The sequence below is a fragment of the Nanorana parkeri genome, unplaced genomic scaffold (genome assembly GCF_000935625.1).
Source record: "Nanorana parkeri isolate BGI_ZX_2015 unplaced genomic scaffold, ASM93562v1 scaffold887, whole genome shotgun sequence".
Classification (NCBI taxonomy): Eukaryota; Metazoa; Chordata; class Amphibia; order Anura; family Dicroglossidae; genus Nanorana; species Nanorana parkeri.
This window is the reverse complement of record NW_017307155.1, coordinates 265,961-283,753: the sequence shown is the minus strand read 5'-3', so window position 1 is coordinate 283,753 and position 17,793 is coordinate 265,961. Positions and strand designations below refer to the sequence as shown.

General features: G+C 43.8%; 1 protein-coding gene across 1 annotated transcript in view; it reads left to right on the top strand.

Moving 5' to 3' along the window:
* Window positions 1–11,368, top strand: part of LOC108794698 (zinc metalloproteinase-disintegrin-like crotastatin) — a 58,244-nt gene extending 46,876 nt beyond the window's left edge. The window contains exons 16-24 of the mRNA XM_018565786.1: window positions 540–684; window positions 1,623–1,703; window positions 3,266–3,341; window positions 4,269–4,371; window positions 8,349–8,439; window positions 9,637–9,681; window positions 11,015–11,047; window positions 11,147–11,175; window positions 11,206–11,368. Coding sequence (XP_018421288.1) covers window positions 540–684; window positions 1,623–1,703; window positions 3,266–3,341; window positions 4,269–4,371; window positions 8,349–8,439; window positions 9,637–9,681; window positions 11,015–11,047; window positions 11,147–11,175; window positions 11,206–11,368 — 766 coding nt within the window. The remainder of the gene's footprint in view (window positions 1–539; window positions 685–1,622; window positions 1,704–3,265; window positions 3,342–4,268; window positions 4,372–8,348; window positions 8,440–9,636; window positions 9,682–11,014; window positions 11,048–11,146; window positions 11,176–11,205) is intronic.
* Window positions 11,369–17,793: the final 6,425 nt, after the last annotated feature.

The window sequence follows — 17,793 nt, the reverse complement described above, 5'->3', positions numbered from 1 at the left end:
TCTCAGCGATGTCGCCGGGATCACTTGTATGCAGGTCTGCCATTCTCCATGGGGAGGGGGCATTGAGGAACCCGGCCTTGGGGCAGCAGAGAGAGTAAATTCGGCCCTGAATATGGGGCTACCGTTGCTTTCCTCTGAAAGCTAACTGGCTGTTTTGATGCCCCACTAGCCTTGCTACTTTGAGTCCACCTGCCTGATCTGCATATGTGTTCTGGATCAGAGAAGTATCAGTAGTCCTATTATATGGAGTATGGACTAAGCATGGAGTCATCACCATACTCGGTCTATGTCTGGGACTCATGAAACAATTGGATCAAAGGCAACTAGAATTTCCAGGAGAGCAGGCATTTTTTTCTTTTCCTGCTGCCATGCCACTTTTACAAGTCATATGGACCTACTAAATATAGCAGATCCCTACCTAGAGACAGAAATAAATCTTGTGTGTGCACATACAGCATCTGTATAACTGTTTTTTCATGTGATATTTTAAATCTTATAATCGTGGAGAACATTTTTCACATGATTTATATTTTGTGCAGCGATATAAAGTGTGGAGTGCTGTACTGCTCTGGAGGAGGCGCCAATCCTGCAGTAAATGGACCTGTTGCATCAATTTCTTCCTGTCGGGCGGTTTTACATGCGAGTGGAATGGTGCAGAATGGAACAATGTGTGCAGAAGGAATGGTAAGCACAGGGGAAACTAAAATAAACTTTGTACATTTTGTATCTGTCATGAGGAAAAAGTGTATATAGGGTTATTTAAGAGCGTGTGTGTTTGATGGTCCCAGGAGAATATAAGGATCCTTACCAGCACACCTTAACATAGTGGTAACCAGGGCTGGATTTACTCTCTCTGCTGCCCCAAGGCCAGGTTCCTCTATGCGCCCCCCCTCCCCGCCAACTCCCCCAATAGAGAATAGAAATCAAGCGACGGGGGTGGCAGAGTTAGTTTTAATTTTGTTTTCTTTTTTTACTTTTTTTCTTAATTTTTATTTATAATTTTTTTTTAAATGTATTTTATTTTTTTCACACAGCAGGCTAACAATCCCCTGTGTGATAGCATTTGGAGGAGGCATCTCGGCCGACATTGCCAACATCACTTGTAAACGAAAGAGCTGCTTCCCCGCTCTACATTTAGCTCTGCTTGTCCAAAGCAGAGCTAAATGTAGAAAACGGCTACCTGCTCGGAACTTCATGTCCTTGGCATCGGGCGATAGGAGTCCCTGTTGCCCCTCAACTCCCTGCCACCCCGAGGCCAGGTCTCAGTTGGCCTTGTGGGAAATCTGGCCCTGGTGGTAACCTTGTCCTTTATTCACATGAGGTAACAGGCATCACAAACTGACATTTTGGGACCTCACAGGATCCCTGTCTTAAGGCAAACATTTCTTCAGGTCCCAGGAAAAAAACAAGGTCTTCAATGATACATAATGCAAGAGCTAAGCATACACTCTTAGACCTTTCATTGTTTTTTGTATGCTCCGGGCCAGCAATATCTCAGTCTGGAAAATAACTGAGGGTTGCTCATACTGAATTAACTGGTGGTCATTTAATACCACAACAAGTAGATCTCAAACTGTCCTGTTTCTCCTGTATGTAATAATTGTATACACCTTTTCTTGTAGGCTTGTTACAATGGGAAATGTGTGGATATAAACAGCGCCTTCCGTTCAGTAAATTGTTCTTCCAGCTGCCCAGGACATGGGGTAAGAACTCACTATACACTGAACATGTTGTTGGGTGGTGTAGGTCAAAGGACACTTGTGTCAGGACAGATATGTGGTCTGCCATTGCTGACCTCTCTTTCTGAAAAGACCAGTTACCTGGCTATTCTACAGATCCAAAGGCTTCAGAACATTTTAGGTCAGTTACCCAAAAGAAGTCTGAAGTTATGAAGTTAAAGACTTTTTATTCCTGCCTTTCCTGATCTACATACTGTATTTTGCGGTCCATAAGACACACCGGACCATAGGACGCAGGGAGGTCCGGCGCGCCTTATGGAGCACTCGACAGACTAGCTTCTGTCACAGCTTCTATTACAGAAGCTGTGACAGAAGCTGCAGTTAATGACCGCTGAGACAGGTGGCGCTGTGATTACAGCGCCACGGTCTCAGTGATCACACAGAGCAGACGAAGAAAGTCCGTTCTTTGTCTGCTCTATGGTGATCTCGATCGTCGCCGCCGCTCGGCTTTAATACGAGTGATCTCATTAGATCACTCGTATTAAACGAGCAGTGGCTCCTACTACTCACCCGGCGCCCGAAACTGCATGTCTCGGGCGTCGGGATTCGCTCCATAAGACGCAGGCACATTTTCCCCCTCCTTTTGGGGAGAAAAAAGTGTGTCTTATGGAGCGAAAAATAATGGGTAATTGTGGGCGTAGCGTTCTGTGGAGGCTTTTTTTGTTCATATCTCTATAGGTTGAACTCGATGGACTTGTGTCTTTTTTCAACCTGACTAACTATGTATCTATGTAAAAGATTAGGAGAGGGAATCCCCTTTCTCTGGACACATTGAACCATTATCTTCTGTTGAACTAAAAAAAACTGTTCTGGTCAATATTTCATTTTTAGAATATTAGTAGCTAATATATGAACATAGTCTCCTTTCATTGTTGGCGGCTTTCTTAAAAGGAGAATTATGAGGCGAGTGATTTTCACTCAGCCTCATAATCTGAGCCGACCTGTGACAATGAAACTGTCACAGGTTGGCTCAGTAGATCGGGAAGTGAGCGAACACATATCGGCGCTCGCTCACTTCTCGATCTATCCCTGCAGAGAGCCGTGGCTGTCACTCACGGCTCCCTGCAGGGATTTTCCCCCCTCCGATCCTCCAGCCCTGACTGGCGAAACGGACGGGGGAGGGCACAGCTGGCTCTGCATAGGCAGAGCCAGCTGTCAATCCCGCAGCTGGGTGGATCCAGACAGTATTGTCGGGATCCGTCCCGGCTGCTGCGTCTCAGTATACCGCGAGCTGTAGCTCGCGGGTATACTGAGCTTTGGGTCACGGGAGAACGCTAGTTTGTGTTCTCCCGTGACCCTTAGGAGAACTATGGGGAAAAGCCCTGACCCCATAGTTCTCCTTTTAATAACCTATTAAACAGAGCATCAGCATGTAGAAAGCCGCACCAAAGATTACATTTGGTTACCTTAGGCACATTCTGATTTCCTATGGGTTGCTACAGGTACAGCACTTCATTGCTTTTTTAATAAACACATTTTTAGATTGATTGTCAAATAGTTATGTAATCTGTCTTGATTTAATTCAGGTTTGTGACCATGAGCTGCAATGTCAGTGCCAGGAAGGCTGGACACCCCCTTACTGTGACAGTGTCTCAGAAACCAGTAAGTATAACATACCGCTGATCAATTAGCTGCCAGCTTTCTCAAAGTCTCTGAAGTTAATACGGGGGTAACTTTAACACCAATGTATCAGTTCCACCATTGCTAAATGCTCTTGCCATACTTCACTTGAAGTGTAATTCACTGAGCTATAATGATTGCTATGGTATAACCATTCATTTCAGCAATGAGAAATGTCTATAAATGGCAATTGTAATGGCAAATTACACTCATTGTAGCTTAGTGAATTGAGAGTTTAGTAACTTAGTGTCAGGGTACCATGCGCAGGTGTCCTGACACCGCATGCAGGTACCCATGCAGGAGGAACAAATTAGTATGAACACACTAGACAAGATCAATGAGTTGTATACCATTTATTGTAAACAGCACAACTAAACCTAACACCCAAAAGCAAACATAAATAATCATGAATAAGTAAAGTGACACCAACTAAATACTACCGCAAACACATACAAAGGATAACAGGAACAATAGCTTAATAATACACACCCAGGGTATGCAAGCGAGGTAAACCTAGGGAGCCGGGCAAGACCAGGGGAGCCAAAGGACAAGTGTCGGGGTACAGGTAGGTAACATAGACCTCTATGATTAAGCTTGTGTGGTGAAATATGTTAGAGGTGTGTGGCAGTATGGCGGGGCTCATGTGTGTTATTGGAATGAAGAACGCTCAGTAAAGACACTGAATGGTGGTACCCATGTTTGTGCTGTAATTTTCCTGTTGTTTACCGAGTTGGAACGTGAGTGAGCTCTTTTACCTGCATCCGGGTGGCTCTCAGGTAGCTGGAACTCTAAATGGGAATTGGAGCGGTGATATTTTTTCTTTTAAATTGCTTCATGGTAGATGTCAAATTAGATCTCATAACTCAGCAGATCACATTCACCTAATGTATTCTCTCTTTGTCTTTCCAGATATTGTGCTCATCGTGGTTGTGATCCTGATTGCCCTGGCTCTGATAGTTGGACTCGTGTTAATGATTGTGTTCCGGAAGAAATTTAAGCGATGTGGACAAAAGTACGAGCGACATTCATAAAAAAGAGTGAATGATAGTTCTAGAGGATACTAAAAAAAGAAATGTCTGTATAAGTAGGGAATAGGAATTGGATAGGTTTCCTGGAGCTGTAGGAATCACTTTTTCTTTCTCATCCAATGAGGAATACAGCAAGTCATATATTGTCACGTAATACTGTCACCTACAGGAGAATACAAGGAAACAAAAGAAAAGTTGTAGGCCAGCCTAGGATAAATCCTCATACTACCAGTTTTTGCATCCTAGGAGGATGGATGTCTTTTCTTCAGCTGAGAAAAGTCTAACCTTTTTTTTTACTAGTTAGTCTCTACATGGCAGCTATCGGATCAGCCTTTCCTCAGTCTGACTTTGGAGTGCTGTATCCAGATCCCTCCTGGACTGGATGTTGGAAGGCTAACCTATAAGTGACTTTTGGGTGACTGGGTTACACATGTGGTGTTTTCCAGACTTCAAGTACTAGGTGCACAGCCATGGTGTTGCCTCAGGGCAAGGCTCTGTCTCTGAAAACTCACTTTGTTGGGTAGGCTTTTTGGGCTCTGCATCAGGAGCTACTTTGTTATTGGCACTGTTGGGTGCCTTTTGAATGTCCTGCTGTAGCTGGTTTTACCAAGGAAGGATTAATCCCTGAGGAAGTGACCGCTGCTATGATTCACTTGGTAGTGTGTCACACACATGTGCTCCATGCTCACTTTCCCACTATTAAGCGTTGATGAAGTACATTCCCGCTGCTGCTACTGCTTGCAAGAGCCAGTGGAATTCTGATAACAGTTTGTTCCTTCTGCCCGCTCATACTGGCTTGATCTACAGCTGCACCCAGCAGTTGAGCTTGTGAGTACCTGGGATCTTGCCTCATACCTTGAGCTAGGGTTTTTTCCTCCTTGCAGTGAAATATGTCTGATTGTAGACTAGGGAGTCTGACCTGCTGTACTTGGTGCCTCTAGCTTACACCCTGCTAATGTCTCTAATCCTGCCTACTGATATGGCTGATGTATGCAGCCTAGAATTTTGCCTTTTTATCAAGTCTATGCAAGTTTCATAGTCTTCCCTATCTCTGTCAGGCATGGCTGCATCCTCTGCTCTGTCCAGGTATCCAGGGAAGATTTAACTGTGGCCAGATAAGTTAGTTCACAAGTGATCACACCTTCACTGCAATGCAGTATTTCTACTCTAGTTGGAGTCGCATAGCACTCGAACATTCCATTTAGGACGCCGTATATGTCAGAAAGGGGGTTAGCCTCTCCAGCTGGCACAGTTTCCTCTTGGCTTAGTCTGTTAGTCAGACATGTCCTCCCTCCATAAGTGTTCTGCTGGGTTTCACAGAAAAAGTTCAGTTTACACATGAGCTGGCAATCTGTTAGCAGGCGGACCCGACTTCTTTAAGGAATCTACTAAACAAGGTTTAACGCCACCATTAAAGGCTAAGTTCACCGTTTGAATAACATTTTACTATGCATTCAAGGGGCCACAGTAGGTTAAAACACTGAGCAGCTTCTTACATTTTTGCTTAGTTTTAATGCCACATCTGCTGGCTACATGGGGCATCCCCACTGCCTGGTCAAAAAATGTCCCTCTCCTGGCTAGACGCTAAGGCACAACCCGAGCATCACAGGAGCAAGCGCTCTCCCTTGTTCAAAATGTGCAGATGCACAATGCACTCTCCATCCTCGTTTACAGCAGGGGCTGAGGGGATGCTGCATATGGCTTACAGCTATGGCATTGAAAGTAAGAAAAGGTTTAGAAGCTGCACAGTGTTTTTGGCCCCTTGACTGCATAGGGCAGTGGTTCTCAACCTTTCTAGGGCCGGGACCCCTTGGTAACATTTGCCAAGTTGTGGTGACCCCCAACGGTAAAATTTAGGGATGACGCGGCTGCTGCAGCGACATCTGGCGGCGTGGCGGGAGAACTGACACTGCTGCCCTAGGAGAGGGCTGAGGAGGACTCTCACCTTATTATTGTTTATTTTTTATAATTTTCTTATTTTTTAATAATTTGTTTCTTATTTCTTTTTAATCGCTTTTTTATTTTTTTAATTCTTTTATTTCTATTTCTTTAATAATTTTTTTATCTATTTTTTTTCCACTTAACTTCATTGCTATCACACAGAGGTAACAAGCCCCTGTGTAATAGCAATTGGAGGTGACAGGTTCTCTTTATTGACCCTGTTACCTCCAATACAGGAGTCCTAGCACAGCACTGTGCTGGAACTTCTGTGACAGGTGAGAGGGGAAGACTGCTATTCCCTCTCACTGTGCACACGGAGCGGCAGGTTTACTTTTAACCCTGTCAGAAAAAAAAGAGCAGAGATAGCGCTTCTCTCCTGGGTAGCCGGAAGCCGCTAGGCGACCCCCGGCAAATCGTCATTCGACCCCCAAGGGGGTCCCGACCCCCAGGTTGAGAACCACTGGCATAGGGAATGTTATTCAATAGGTGAACTTGGCCTTTAAATACAAGCTCCTATCAATCATGCATTGTAGCCAATTTAAAACCAATTCAAGGACCTATTTTCAGGCACCTTAAAAAAAATCCTTACATATATTGGTTAGGAATCATTTCAAGAAGGGTTAAGAAGATCCATGTACTTACTGGCAAGCATTAATGTGATTACCATAGATCTATTAGGCTGGGTTCACACCTGGGCGTACTATAGGTGCGTTTTTTCTGCCAGTTTTTAGCACGTTTTTTTGCTCAGTGAAACGCGCATTCAACGTTCGTTTTTATACCTCCCCGGCGGTATGATTTTTTTTTCTTTTATGTTCTCTATCTTTTTTTCGGTGTCTTTTTTTTTTTTTTTAACTTTAAAACTTTACGCCGGTTTCGCGGACACTCGCAAGGGACGGAACCCGGAAGACAGCAGCGGCCGGAGGACACAACGGGGATCGTGGGCAAGCTAAGACCTACTCTGTATTCCCGAGTGTGGCTCGGGGTTACCGCTTTGTTAACCCCCGTGCCACACTCGGGAATAACAATGGATACGTGCTGAAATACGCCCCAAAGAAGCTCCTGTGCTTGTTTGGGCGTAGGGCGTTTTTCAGCGCGTTTCCACGGGCTGAAATACGCCCAGGTGGGAACCATGCCCATAGGAATTTATGGGATTTCACTTGCTAAGCGTTTTTTAGCGCTTCGATCAGCGCTGAAAAATGCCCAGGTGTAAACCCAGCGTGTAAAAAAAAAAAAAAAAAATCATACCGCCAGGGAGGTATAAAAACGAATATTGAACGCGCGTTTCACTGAATGAAAAAACATGCTAAAAAACAAGCTAAAAAACGTGCCTATAGTACGCCCAGGTGTGAACCCAGCCTAAGGAAAGAGAAAGACTGGAGATATGGCATACTTATGCCATTAAGGTGATTGTCTAACAGATTTTGTCATTTAGTATTGGGAATATTTAAAATGTGCCACATATTATGTTGAAAAGCAGATACATCCTCTCACAAAAGGGATATATAAATATCAGTAGGACATTTTGCTGGGCAATTAGTGTTCTGAATTGCTTGTCAGCTTACGTTAAAGAATAATGTCACCTTTTGCAAAAAATAAAGAAATGCCTAATTAATAATATATAACAAAAATATGCATTTCTTTAATATTTGCATTCAAGCCTGGAAAGCATTGCAATTGTGATCACTCGATCACAGCTGCAAAACTTGGGCTTCTGCACATTTAATAACCTCATACGGTGTCCAGCCGTCCTCACTTTAGGTAGAGCTGCCCAGTGCCCATATTCCTGCATCTACCTAGAGGGAGGACGGATATTTGGTACACAGAAAGTGCAGGATTTTGAGGAATATATTTAAGTGAAAGTGTCCAGAGTTCGGTTTTACTCTGTCAGATGCAACCACATTCATAGGCAGTAGGTTGTTTGCAGTTTTAGTAGGATTGTGCTCTAACCATAGTGTTCTCCCATGATGTACAGAATGAGAACTATTGGATGAGTTGTTGACTGTTGCTGTGTCTCTGACAGATCTCCATCCGGGATATCAGGTGCCACAAACCAAGCATACATTGACCAGAAGCAACAGAAAAAGGCTGGTTCAAGTGTATCCCCACCACAGGTAAGACTTCAAGACTTACATCTACTAACCCAAACTAACCAAGTCTCTGAGCTGCCCATACCAACCCATCTGATTTTTCTAAACCTGCATTAAAAGAAGTATCTGGGAGATTGCTAGGAGAGTGAGAAATTTCTGTCTGTTTATCACGTCCAGATTTTGCACACAGGAACCTCACAGGACTTGTATGTTTTGGGGCCCAAAACAGCCCCCTCAGCTAGGTTCATATATTTTTGACACAAAATATTGCCTTGTTTTTTTCTGATCCTAATGTGTCTTAGAATATTGGGATAAAGAAGCAGATTTATTAAGGCCCCGTGCACACTTGCGAATGGGGCCGGCCGCATGAGTCTCACACACTGCTTTGTGAGACTCCATGTGATCATCTGTATGTAATTGCAGAATGTGTGACAACTGCGGGTACTGGCAGCTGTCATTTTTTTTCGTGCCTCCCGTCTGAAGCTGGTCACATGAATCACATTGGTGAGAAAGGGGGCACTCAGATTCAGATAAGCCCCCCTGCCGGCAGACCCCTACAACCACTGGGCTAGGGTTGTGGGGGAGAGGCCGTTGTCCGCATCAACATGTAGACTTTGCCCCAAGTTGAGGGCAAGGGACCTGGTATGATACGGGGAGGAGGGGGCCGCACAATCCCCCTTTCCTGCTGCTCAAATCCAATTGTTCTGACTAAGCTAATAGTTATTTTTTGGGGGGGGGGGGTTGGGGGGGGCAAACTGTTTTCTTCTCAATTTTCACATTGAACTACATATAAGCTCCATCCAAATAGATTTAAATCGATCCAAATTCCGAAAATGAAAACTTCGGATTGATCTAAATAGTGACATCGAACGGATCAGAATTTCAGAAAACATAAAAAAAAAAATGAAAAACTACATGAAAATGAAACAAAGTTTTCAGCCATGCACGTGTCTAGATGAGACTAGCACACAGAGATATCAGTGTCTTAGATGACCTCATGCTGTAGACACAATCATATTTCAGGATGTACAGGAAAAAATCAGCACAAAAAATATCCAGGGGATTGCTTTGGCAAAATTAACATTTTTGGCTCTATTTATGGCTCCCTATGACATAGCAAGTCTTCACTTTTTAAGTTCAGGTTATTTTTTTTATACTAATGTTTATTTTTTCAGATAGTCTAATTTCTTCTTCTAAATAAGCTCTTTTTTTCTTTCACAGCCACAACAGAGCAAAGATGGATATTGGGCCCCGCAGTATTCTGTGGTAAGTACACAACAACCTTACACTAATCAGTTAGAGCTCTAGCCTTGCCAACAAAAAGGCAATCCCCCTTTCTGGCAGGAGTTAGATGTTGTTGTCAACTCAGAGATTTACTACACTTCCTGTTTCCAAAACATAACGGGAAGTAAGAGGAAATCTCCTCAAATGAAATTCCACCAGTTGCTATTGCACCATGTGCCTTCACTGGGAGATTTCTCTTCACGTCCTGTCCTGTCAACAAATGTATATTTTTAGCTTACCCAGACATCCCAACCTGAAAAAAATAATTTCCCTTTTCATTTCAGGGAGTTGCCTCTCCCCCATCCAACCACTCCATCCGCGAGTACCTCAGGGGTACCTCCCTGAAATGATGGCAGATAGCAGAAGAGCTAATTCTATTCCCATGTTATCTGCTGTTTCAGCCGCTGTACAAATAAATAAAAAAAGCAACAGACAGCAGGGGAATGAATAGCTAGGCTGCTATTGGCCATTTGAAATTGCAATAGCCAATAGCAGGCTGGCTATTGCACCCGCCCACTGCTAATGTCAATCTGCAGAGGAGAACCTGAAAGAGAACTTCAGGTCCACCTCTGATGATTGACAGCAGCAGTGGGTAGGTGCAATAGCCAGCCTGCTATTGGCTATTGCAAATTTAAAAATCAGCCTAGCTATTCATTCCCATGCTGTTTTGTTTTTTACTCTGACGTCAAAATGATAATAAAAAAAAAACAGATAGCGGGGGTTTCCGGAAAGGTAAACCTTTCCGGGATAAAATTGTTCTCTCCCGGGCGTCAGGGAGCTGCTATGTTAGGCGATCCGTGAACGCGCGGCAATCGTGCATGATACTGCGCGGATTGCTGTGTGGTAACAGTCGCCCACCACAGCCGATTGTGTTGGCATTGCCATTATTTTCTAATGGTACCCCAGTCGCCCCGGGCAGATCACGCAGTTTCCCGCGGCGATTCCGTCTGTGCAGCTAAAACAGCAGAGCGTCGTAATAAAAGATACATGTACCTTTTTTCTGCCATTGCCGCGAGGATGTAACCCCATTGAAATAAATAAGGCCGTGCGGCAATTGCTGTGTGCAATTGTACACGACTGCGCGGTCCCAGGCCAGGTCTGCACTGGCCCTGATAGCGGGAGACGGGAGACTCCCGTCTGGGACAGTTGAGATGTCTGGCGTTCCCATCATTTTTTGTGCAGGTAACAACGGTCATCAGGGCAGAAAGTGAACGTTTTCATTTGATAATTTCTTAGTAGTGTTCTAAACTGTAGATTCTAAAATAAGGTTTGTACAAACTCAGTTATATATGTATCTATTTTCTTTTCTCAACAGACCACATCAGTAGAACTTAGTAAGAAGTCACCGGTAGGTTATACCAAAGTTCAAGACCTATTACTTAAAAAGTGATTAGTTAGTTAGTCTGGTATATGAAAATGTGATATTAATGCGGGTGTCCTGTTGTAGGCAATTCAGAGGCCAGTCATGGCTCCACCGCCAGTACCACCCATGGCTCCTGCCACCAAACCAGTACCAGTCACTGCTCCACCACCAGTACCTGCCACCAAACCAGTACCACCCACGGCTCCGCCACCTGTGCCTACCGCCAAACCAGTACCAGCCAAAGCTCCACCACCCGTGCCTGCTGATAAACCAGTTCCTCCAGCTCCCCTAACAAAGGTAGGCTAAATTAAATGGTTGTATCCAGCTGCCTGTTACAGTCTACAGTATCCATATACTCTTCCTACAAGTTTAGCTTTCTAGAAACCCTCGTTGGACCCTTACTTTTCAAAGGGAAATTGTTATAAGATAATAATGGAAAAAAAAGACATTTAAAAAATGTACATCAGTGGATGTCAACTTACGAGGTATGCGGGCCTCAACTGCAGTTCGTGACAACTCATAATCTTTAGTATACACTGAGTGGCCAGATTATTATGACCACCCCATCAGTACTTCGTTGGGCCACGAGATAACTCCACAAGATGACTTAGTTGGGCCGCCTCGTGACTCCACAAGATGTTGAAAGGTGATGCGAGGAATCTGACACTGCACTGTTGCCCTTCTGTTGTCTTGTAACAGTCTTGCCACTCTCTGTTCTGCCCTAACATTGACTAGTCGCTGACGGCCACAATTCGCACGTTCAGACCCAGATTTTTGGCTGACAGTCCGGTCTTTAAATACTTTAACAACAGCTGCTCTTGAACATTTAACGAATTCTGCTGTTTTGCTGATACTCGCTCCATGGCTCCAAGCGCCAACAATCATCCCACGTTCAAAGGCTGTTAAATCGCGTTGTTTCCCCGTATCTTCAGAAAAAAATCACTTCTACTGTCGTGGTAAACAACCTGCTTCCCTATTTATAATGGTCTGGGCCTCTAGCAACTTCAGCACGAAATTATAGCTAATTTGCCTACAAACGTCAGGTGGTCATAATAATCTGGCCACTCAGTGTATGTAATGCAAGAGAGACTCCAGACATACCAATGGAAATGATGGTCAGATTGTTGACATGTTACAGGTTTGGTTGGATACTGGAGACTTGCTACAGAAGACTGGGGATATGTCACATGAGGCCTGTAGAAATCATCACTTTACAAATTAAGGCTTCCACTCTACTTCCACCAACTACTGGCTGCTGGGCTCCAAGGGCTCCACAATCAATACCAATGGGCCACATGTGGCCCTCGTGCCACAGGTAAAGGTGCCCATACACCTTACAGTTATCTGCAGATTTTCTGTGGTCAGATGGAAAAAGTGCAACAGATTGGCCCAGGTGGATATTACTCTATCCACACAGTTAAGTGCAGATGGAGGAATCTGTTGCACCTTTTCCATCTGACCACAGAAAATCTGCAGATAACTGTAAGGTGTATGGCCAGCTTTAGGCTCCGGGGGTGTAGCTACACACTCACACAGAGTGCTCTAGTTGCCATACAAATAAAGACAATTACTGAAATTCTACCTAGACCAAGGACAAAACAAAAGTTCAACAATGCGACCAAACTGTGAGGTCCTGGCTTTAGTTCCCACTAGGGCCACCACTATCTGCAACATTTGTATATGGATTTCCTCCAGAGTGCTCAGGAACCCAAAATATACTGGTTGGTTATTTGGCTTCCACTCTTATTGACTTTAGGAAGCATGTTTGACTGTAATAGGAGTAGATTGTTAAGAAGCAACAACAAGGAATGGAATGCATTATGTACTCTGGGCATTACATAATAAAAAAATAAAGTGACATGGTGCAGCCTTTCATAGCAACAACATTCTAATAACTATTCCTAGTAATGACAGAGCCAAAGACTGCTTGTACATGTAGCATTAGAATCTATCATCATTTGACAGCAAGCTTATGGAAACTGATGATTTGGCAGGATCAGTGCTGAAGTTTTTGCCACCTTAATTTCTTACACAAAATAATTGTACAGAAGGGACTTTTTTTTTTTATCCATACCAGTTCTTGCAGTCTGTGCTGATATGTTTTATCACTCAAATGTTTCAACATTTTTTATGCCCCTTTCTGTACTTGTTTTTTTATTTTCAATATTTTTTGTAAGTGAGGTCTCCAGAACTGGACACAGTAATCTAAATTTGGTCTAACTAAAGATCTGTGTCGTGGGAATCAGGACCTCCTTACTCCTGCTGGGGATCCCTCTAGTGATAACTAAAGATCTATATAGAGGAATCAGGACCTCCTTCCTCCTGCTGGAGATCCCTCTAGTGATAACTAAAGATCTATATAGAGGAATCAGGACCTCCTTCCTCCTTAGGGTTGCCACCTTCTCTTCAAGCCAAACCCGAACACTGTAGCGCCTCGCGGCAATTTTTTGGTAAAGTACACTGTGCATGTATTTTGTGATTAAAATAACATTGGAGGTAATCACAAAGATGCCAGTGTGCCACAGATCCACAGATATACAATCTGTACACAGTGGTGTACTCTGGTTTGGGGCCGCCCTAGGCAAGACGAAACTAGAGCGCAGGATCTCAGGGGGGCTGTGCAGGATCTGTGGTGGGCTCTGCCATAGAGCCCACCACAGATCATGCACACACCCCCTAAGACCCTGCAGACCAGTGCGGGATGTGTGGTGGGCTCTGGCCAACATAGACTCCACCACAGATCCTGTGTAGCCCACCCGAGACTCTCAGGTGGGCTGTGCAGGGTACCTTTAGCAGCAGTGTGATCATCTTACCTGCTGCTTGGTCCCCGGCCTCCTCCACCGATGGACTGGTGCTGCAGGACCCGGCCTCCTTCGCACCTCGACGGCTCTTCTATGACCCAGTGTTCTGTCAAGCATGCACCGGCTTCCTATAGCGCGATGGCACCCTGGCCCCGCCCCTTTCTGATACGACATGGTCTCTGCCTCGCCCCGCCCCCTCCTGCTGGTCCGTCTCCTCTGTCTCTTCCACCTCCTCCACCACTGCCTCCTCGCCGCTTTTCTCTGCCTCCTTGCGGATCCGTCCTTTGACGCCGCCGCCTCCTCCGCCCACCTTCCGCCGCTCACCGCCCGGCGCTCACCGCCCGCCGCTCACCACCCGCCGCCAGGTGAGCAAGTCTGCTGTTTGAATCCTGTGTACAGGTGGGAGCCCGCCTCCCACCCGTACACAGGATCCGAAACCCGTACTGTCCGGGTGAAAACCGTACGGGTGGCAACCCTATTCCTCCTGCTGGAGATCCTCTAGTGATAACTAAAGATCTATATAGAGGAATCAGGACCTCCTTCTTCCTGCTGGGGATCCCTCTAGTGATAACTAAAGATCAATAGAGAGGAATCAGGACCTCCTTCCTGCTGGAGATCCCTCTAGTGATAACTAAAGATCTATATAGAGGGATCAGGACCTCCTTCCTCCTGCTGGGGATCCCTCTCGTGATAACTAAAGATCTATATAGAGGGATCAGGACCTCCTTCCTCCTGCTGGGGATCCCTCTCGTGATAACTAAAGATCTATATAGAGGAATCAGACCTCCTTCCTGCTGGAGATCCCTCTAGTGATAACTAAAGATCTATATAGAGGAATCAGGACATCCTTCTTTCTGCTGGAGATCCCTCTAGTGATAACTAAAGATCCATATAGTGGAATCAGGACCTCCTTCCCTGTTGATAATCCCTCTAATGATGAACACCAAAATTCTATTCACTGTCCCCACTGCCTATTTTGCAGTCATTAAAAAAAAAAAAGTCCCCCAAATCATTTAACTGTCAAGTTCTGGCCAATGTTGCAATATGTCATACATTGACACGAATTCAATTAAGGCAGACTGTTCACTTTGAATGGGCCCTTAATGAGCCTGGAAAAAAACATTCCTGTACTATTTTTTAATAGTTTGGTACACCACAGTGTACAGTGCATTCACATCTTTACATTGTGGTGCTCAGAAGGGCAAGTGTGTTCCATTAAACTGAATGAGTACCATTCAGCATAAATATTAAAACACCACAACACACATATACCACATGCAGCATAGCACACGTAATGCACACATTAAGGGGCCCTAAAAGATATTGAGTACATAGAGCATTCTTAAATAAATAGTGATGGTAACGTTCACAGTACTTGACCTACTTCCCAATTATTTTCTCTTTACAGGCACTGAAGCCGCCAGTGAAAAAATAACACGGACGGTCTGAAGGAGCATATTTAAAATGTTTGTCAGTGTTTAGGACTTGAATAGCCCCATGTGGTCTGACAGCCAATCTACAAGCCAATCTACAAGCCAAGCAATAATAGGCATGCAATTGCACATTTCTGGATGTTGCGTTTATTGACTCCGGCAAAGTAAGGATCGTCTGAAAAAAAGCTTTCATCCGCTTTACCTGAATAGCCTGGGACTTTTTTTCTTTTAACTTTGGCTAATATTTTTTTAATAGATAGAAGCATTTTTTTACTGTTTGAAACAAAAACAAAACAAAACGTACTTAAAAAAAAAAAAAAAAAAAAAATCAAGGTTTTTATTAAGAGTTAAAATATGCATTTCTCTACACAATGCAAAAAACAACAACTTCTAAATGTTTTTGGCATTGTTATGTCATGTAATTGAATTTAATAGCGGAGAGTGTACAAACTGCATTTAACGGGTGTATGAAAGGTTATGAATTTATATGCAAGGATAGGCCCTTTAAAGCGACCCTGCCGCTTAACTTAAAGAGACTCCATGGCCAGACCATTCATTTTGACAACAATCATCCCATAAGATTATAAGTGCATTTAGCATATTTTATGCATGTTATTTACCTTTAAAAAATCTCCCTTGTATAGATATCCAAAAGCCCAGAGATTGCTGCTGGGCGCCGCCATCTTGCATGGGATGTCAGCAGCCCCAGCAGACTCAAAGGCCACTCTTTAGTATTCCCCTTCACTCTTCCCCTTGCTGCTACACAAAAGGTTATGTAGGACAGTGAAGGAAGGGAGGAGCTGGGCCAGTACAGAGAATAATTAAGCACTTCCAGAACCAAATAGGACTATGTCCATACATGCAAGGAGAGAGGGAGCTGTGCTAGGGAAATGACCCTTCCTGGAGCAGTCACATTTTCTAGCAAGTTCAAAGGCATGATGTAAATAAACTAAAGATAATTTATGGAAAGGTAAGACAACATAAGCGAGCATTTAACATACAGTAATACCTTGGTTTACGAGCATAATTCGTTCCGGCAGCATGCTTGTAATCCAAAGCGCTTGTATATCAAGGCAAACTTTTTCAGAAATGTTTGCTTGTCTTGCAAAACGCTCTCAAACCAAGTTACTTGTAAACCAAGGTATTACTGTACTTGATTTTTCTGTGCAATGTTTTAAGTCAGTGCCCATAAAAAAGAAGAAAGTAAATACTTACCTCTCCTGCTGCCCACGCCACTCCATTAAAAAGAAATCCCCAAGTGAAGTATATTTAGAAGCCGACACTTCCAGCAGTGTTGATTGTCTGGTCCCCTGCCATGTTCAGTGGTATCTCCCACCAACCCCAACCTCCTACAGGGCACAGCACTGACATAGGGCTAGGTGGGAGAAACCACTGCATGCAGAAATGTGTTTAGAATAGAGCAACATTGGGGACTCAAGACAGCAGGGGAGGTAAGCACTTTCCTAATTTCTTCTTCAATGTGTTCTTTGCAGGAATAGTATTTGAAGGGTCCTCAAAGAAGTCTATATCCCGCAACCAAAAATGTAAATTTTATGTAAAAGAGCTACTCCAAATCATACAAAGCCGGGTATATAAACGTAGCCACATCTGTTTTGAAATGTCTTTTACCTAAACCAATTCTTAAAACCATGTAATTTAGGTGAAGGGCCCATTACACTAAAACAAAGCCCTCGTCTGACCTTTATTACAGATGGTTTACCATTGGTTGCTTTTCTTCATTTCATTTGTATAAACTGTCAGTAGCTGGCTACAAAGAAGACAAGTATGAGATGGATTGTGTTTTTCAGTATTTGCTATGTTCTTCGGTGTGTTCTATTTCTTCAGATGCTGGTTCAATAGACACTACAGTCTTCTGAGTTTTTAAGAAGTTATTGTTAAGGGATTATAGGTCTCCGCAGCTGGAGGCTGAGATTTTTACTTTGTCCATTGAGAGGTTTATATTTATGCGATGCTTGTAAATAATTAAACTATGTATAAGTATTTGTGTGAGACACTGGTGGACTTATTTCAAGTGTATTTAGCTATGCAAAGTTTTACAGCTATTTATTGTCTGATTCTTTCAGCAAAGCCCAAAGAAACTGACCCCAGTAGTATTTAACATACTTTACTATACAAGAATGCTATGTATACACAAACTATTTTGTCATAGGAAAAGCAATAAAAAAACAAACATAAATATGATCCCTTTCAGGGACATACAGGCTGCTACAATTACATTTACATACACACGCTAGGGTGAAACCTGAACACTCTAGCTTCGCTTGCGGCAATTTTTATTGTTGGAGGATATCGAGAAGAGAGCGAGGAGAGACAGCCAGGAGAGGGAGTACGGAAACCGGCTATAGAGGACTAAACCAACACATTATACTGCAAAACAAAATAATATGAAGCTACATAGCAACTCTCAGGTGTACTGTGCGCACTCTTAGGTGGGCTGTCTGGGCTATGATGTCTCACCAGGGGTCTGCAGGTAGGC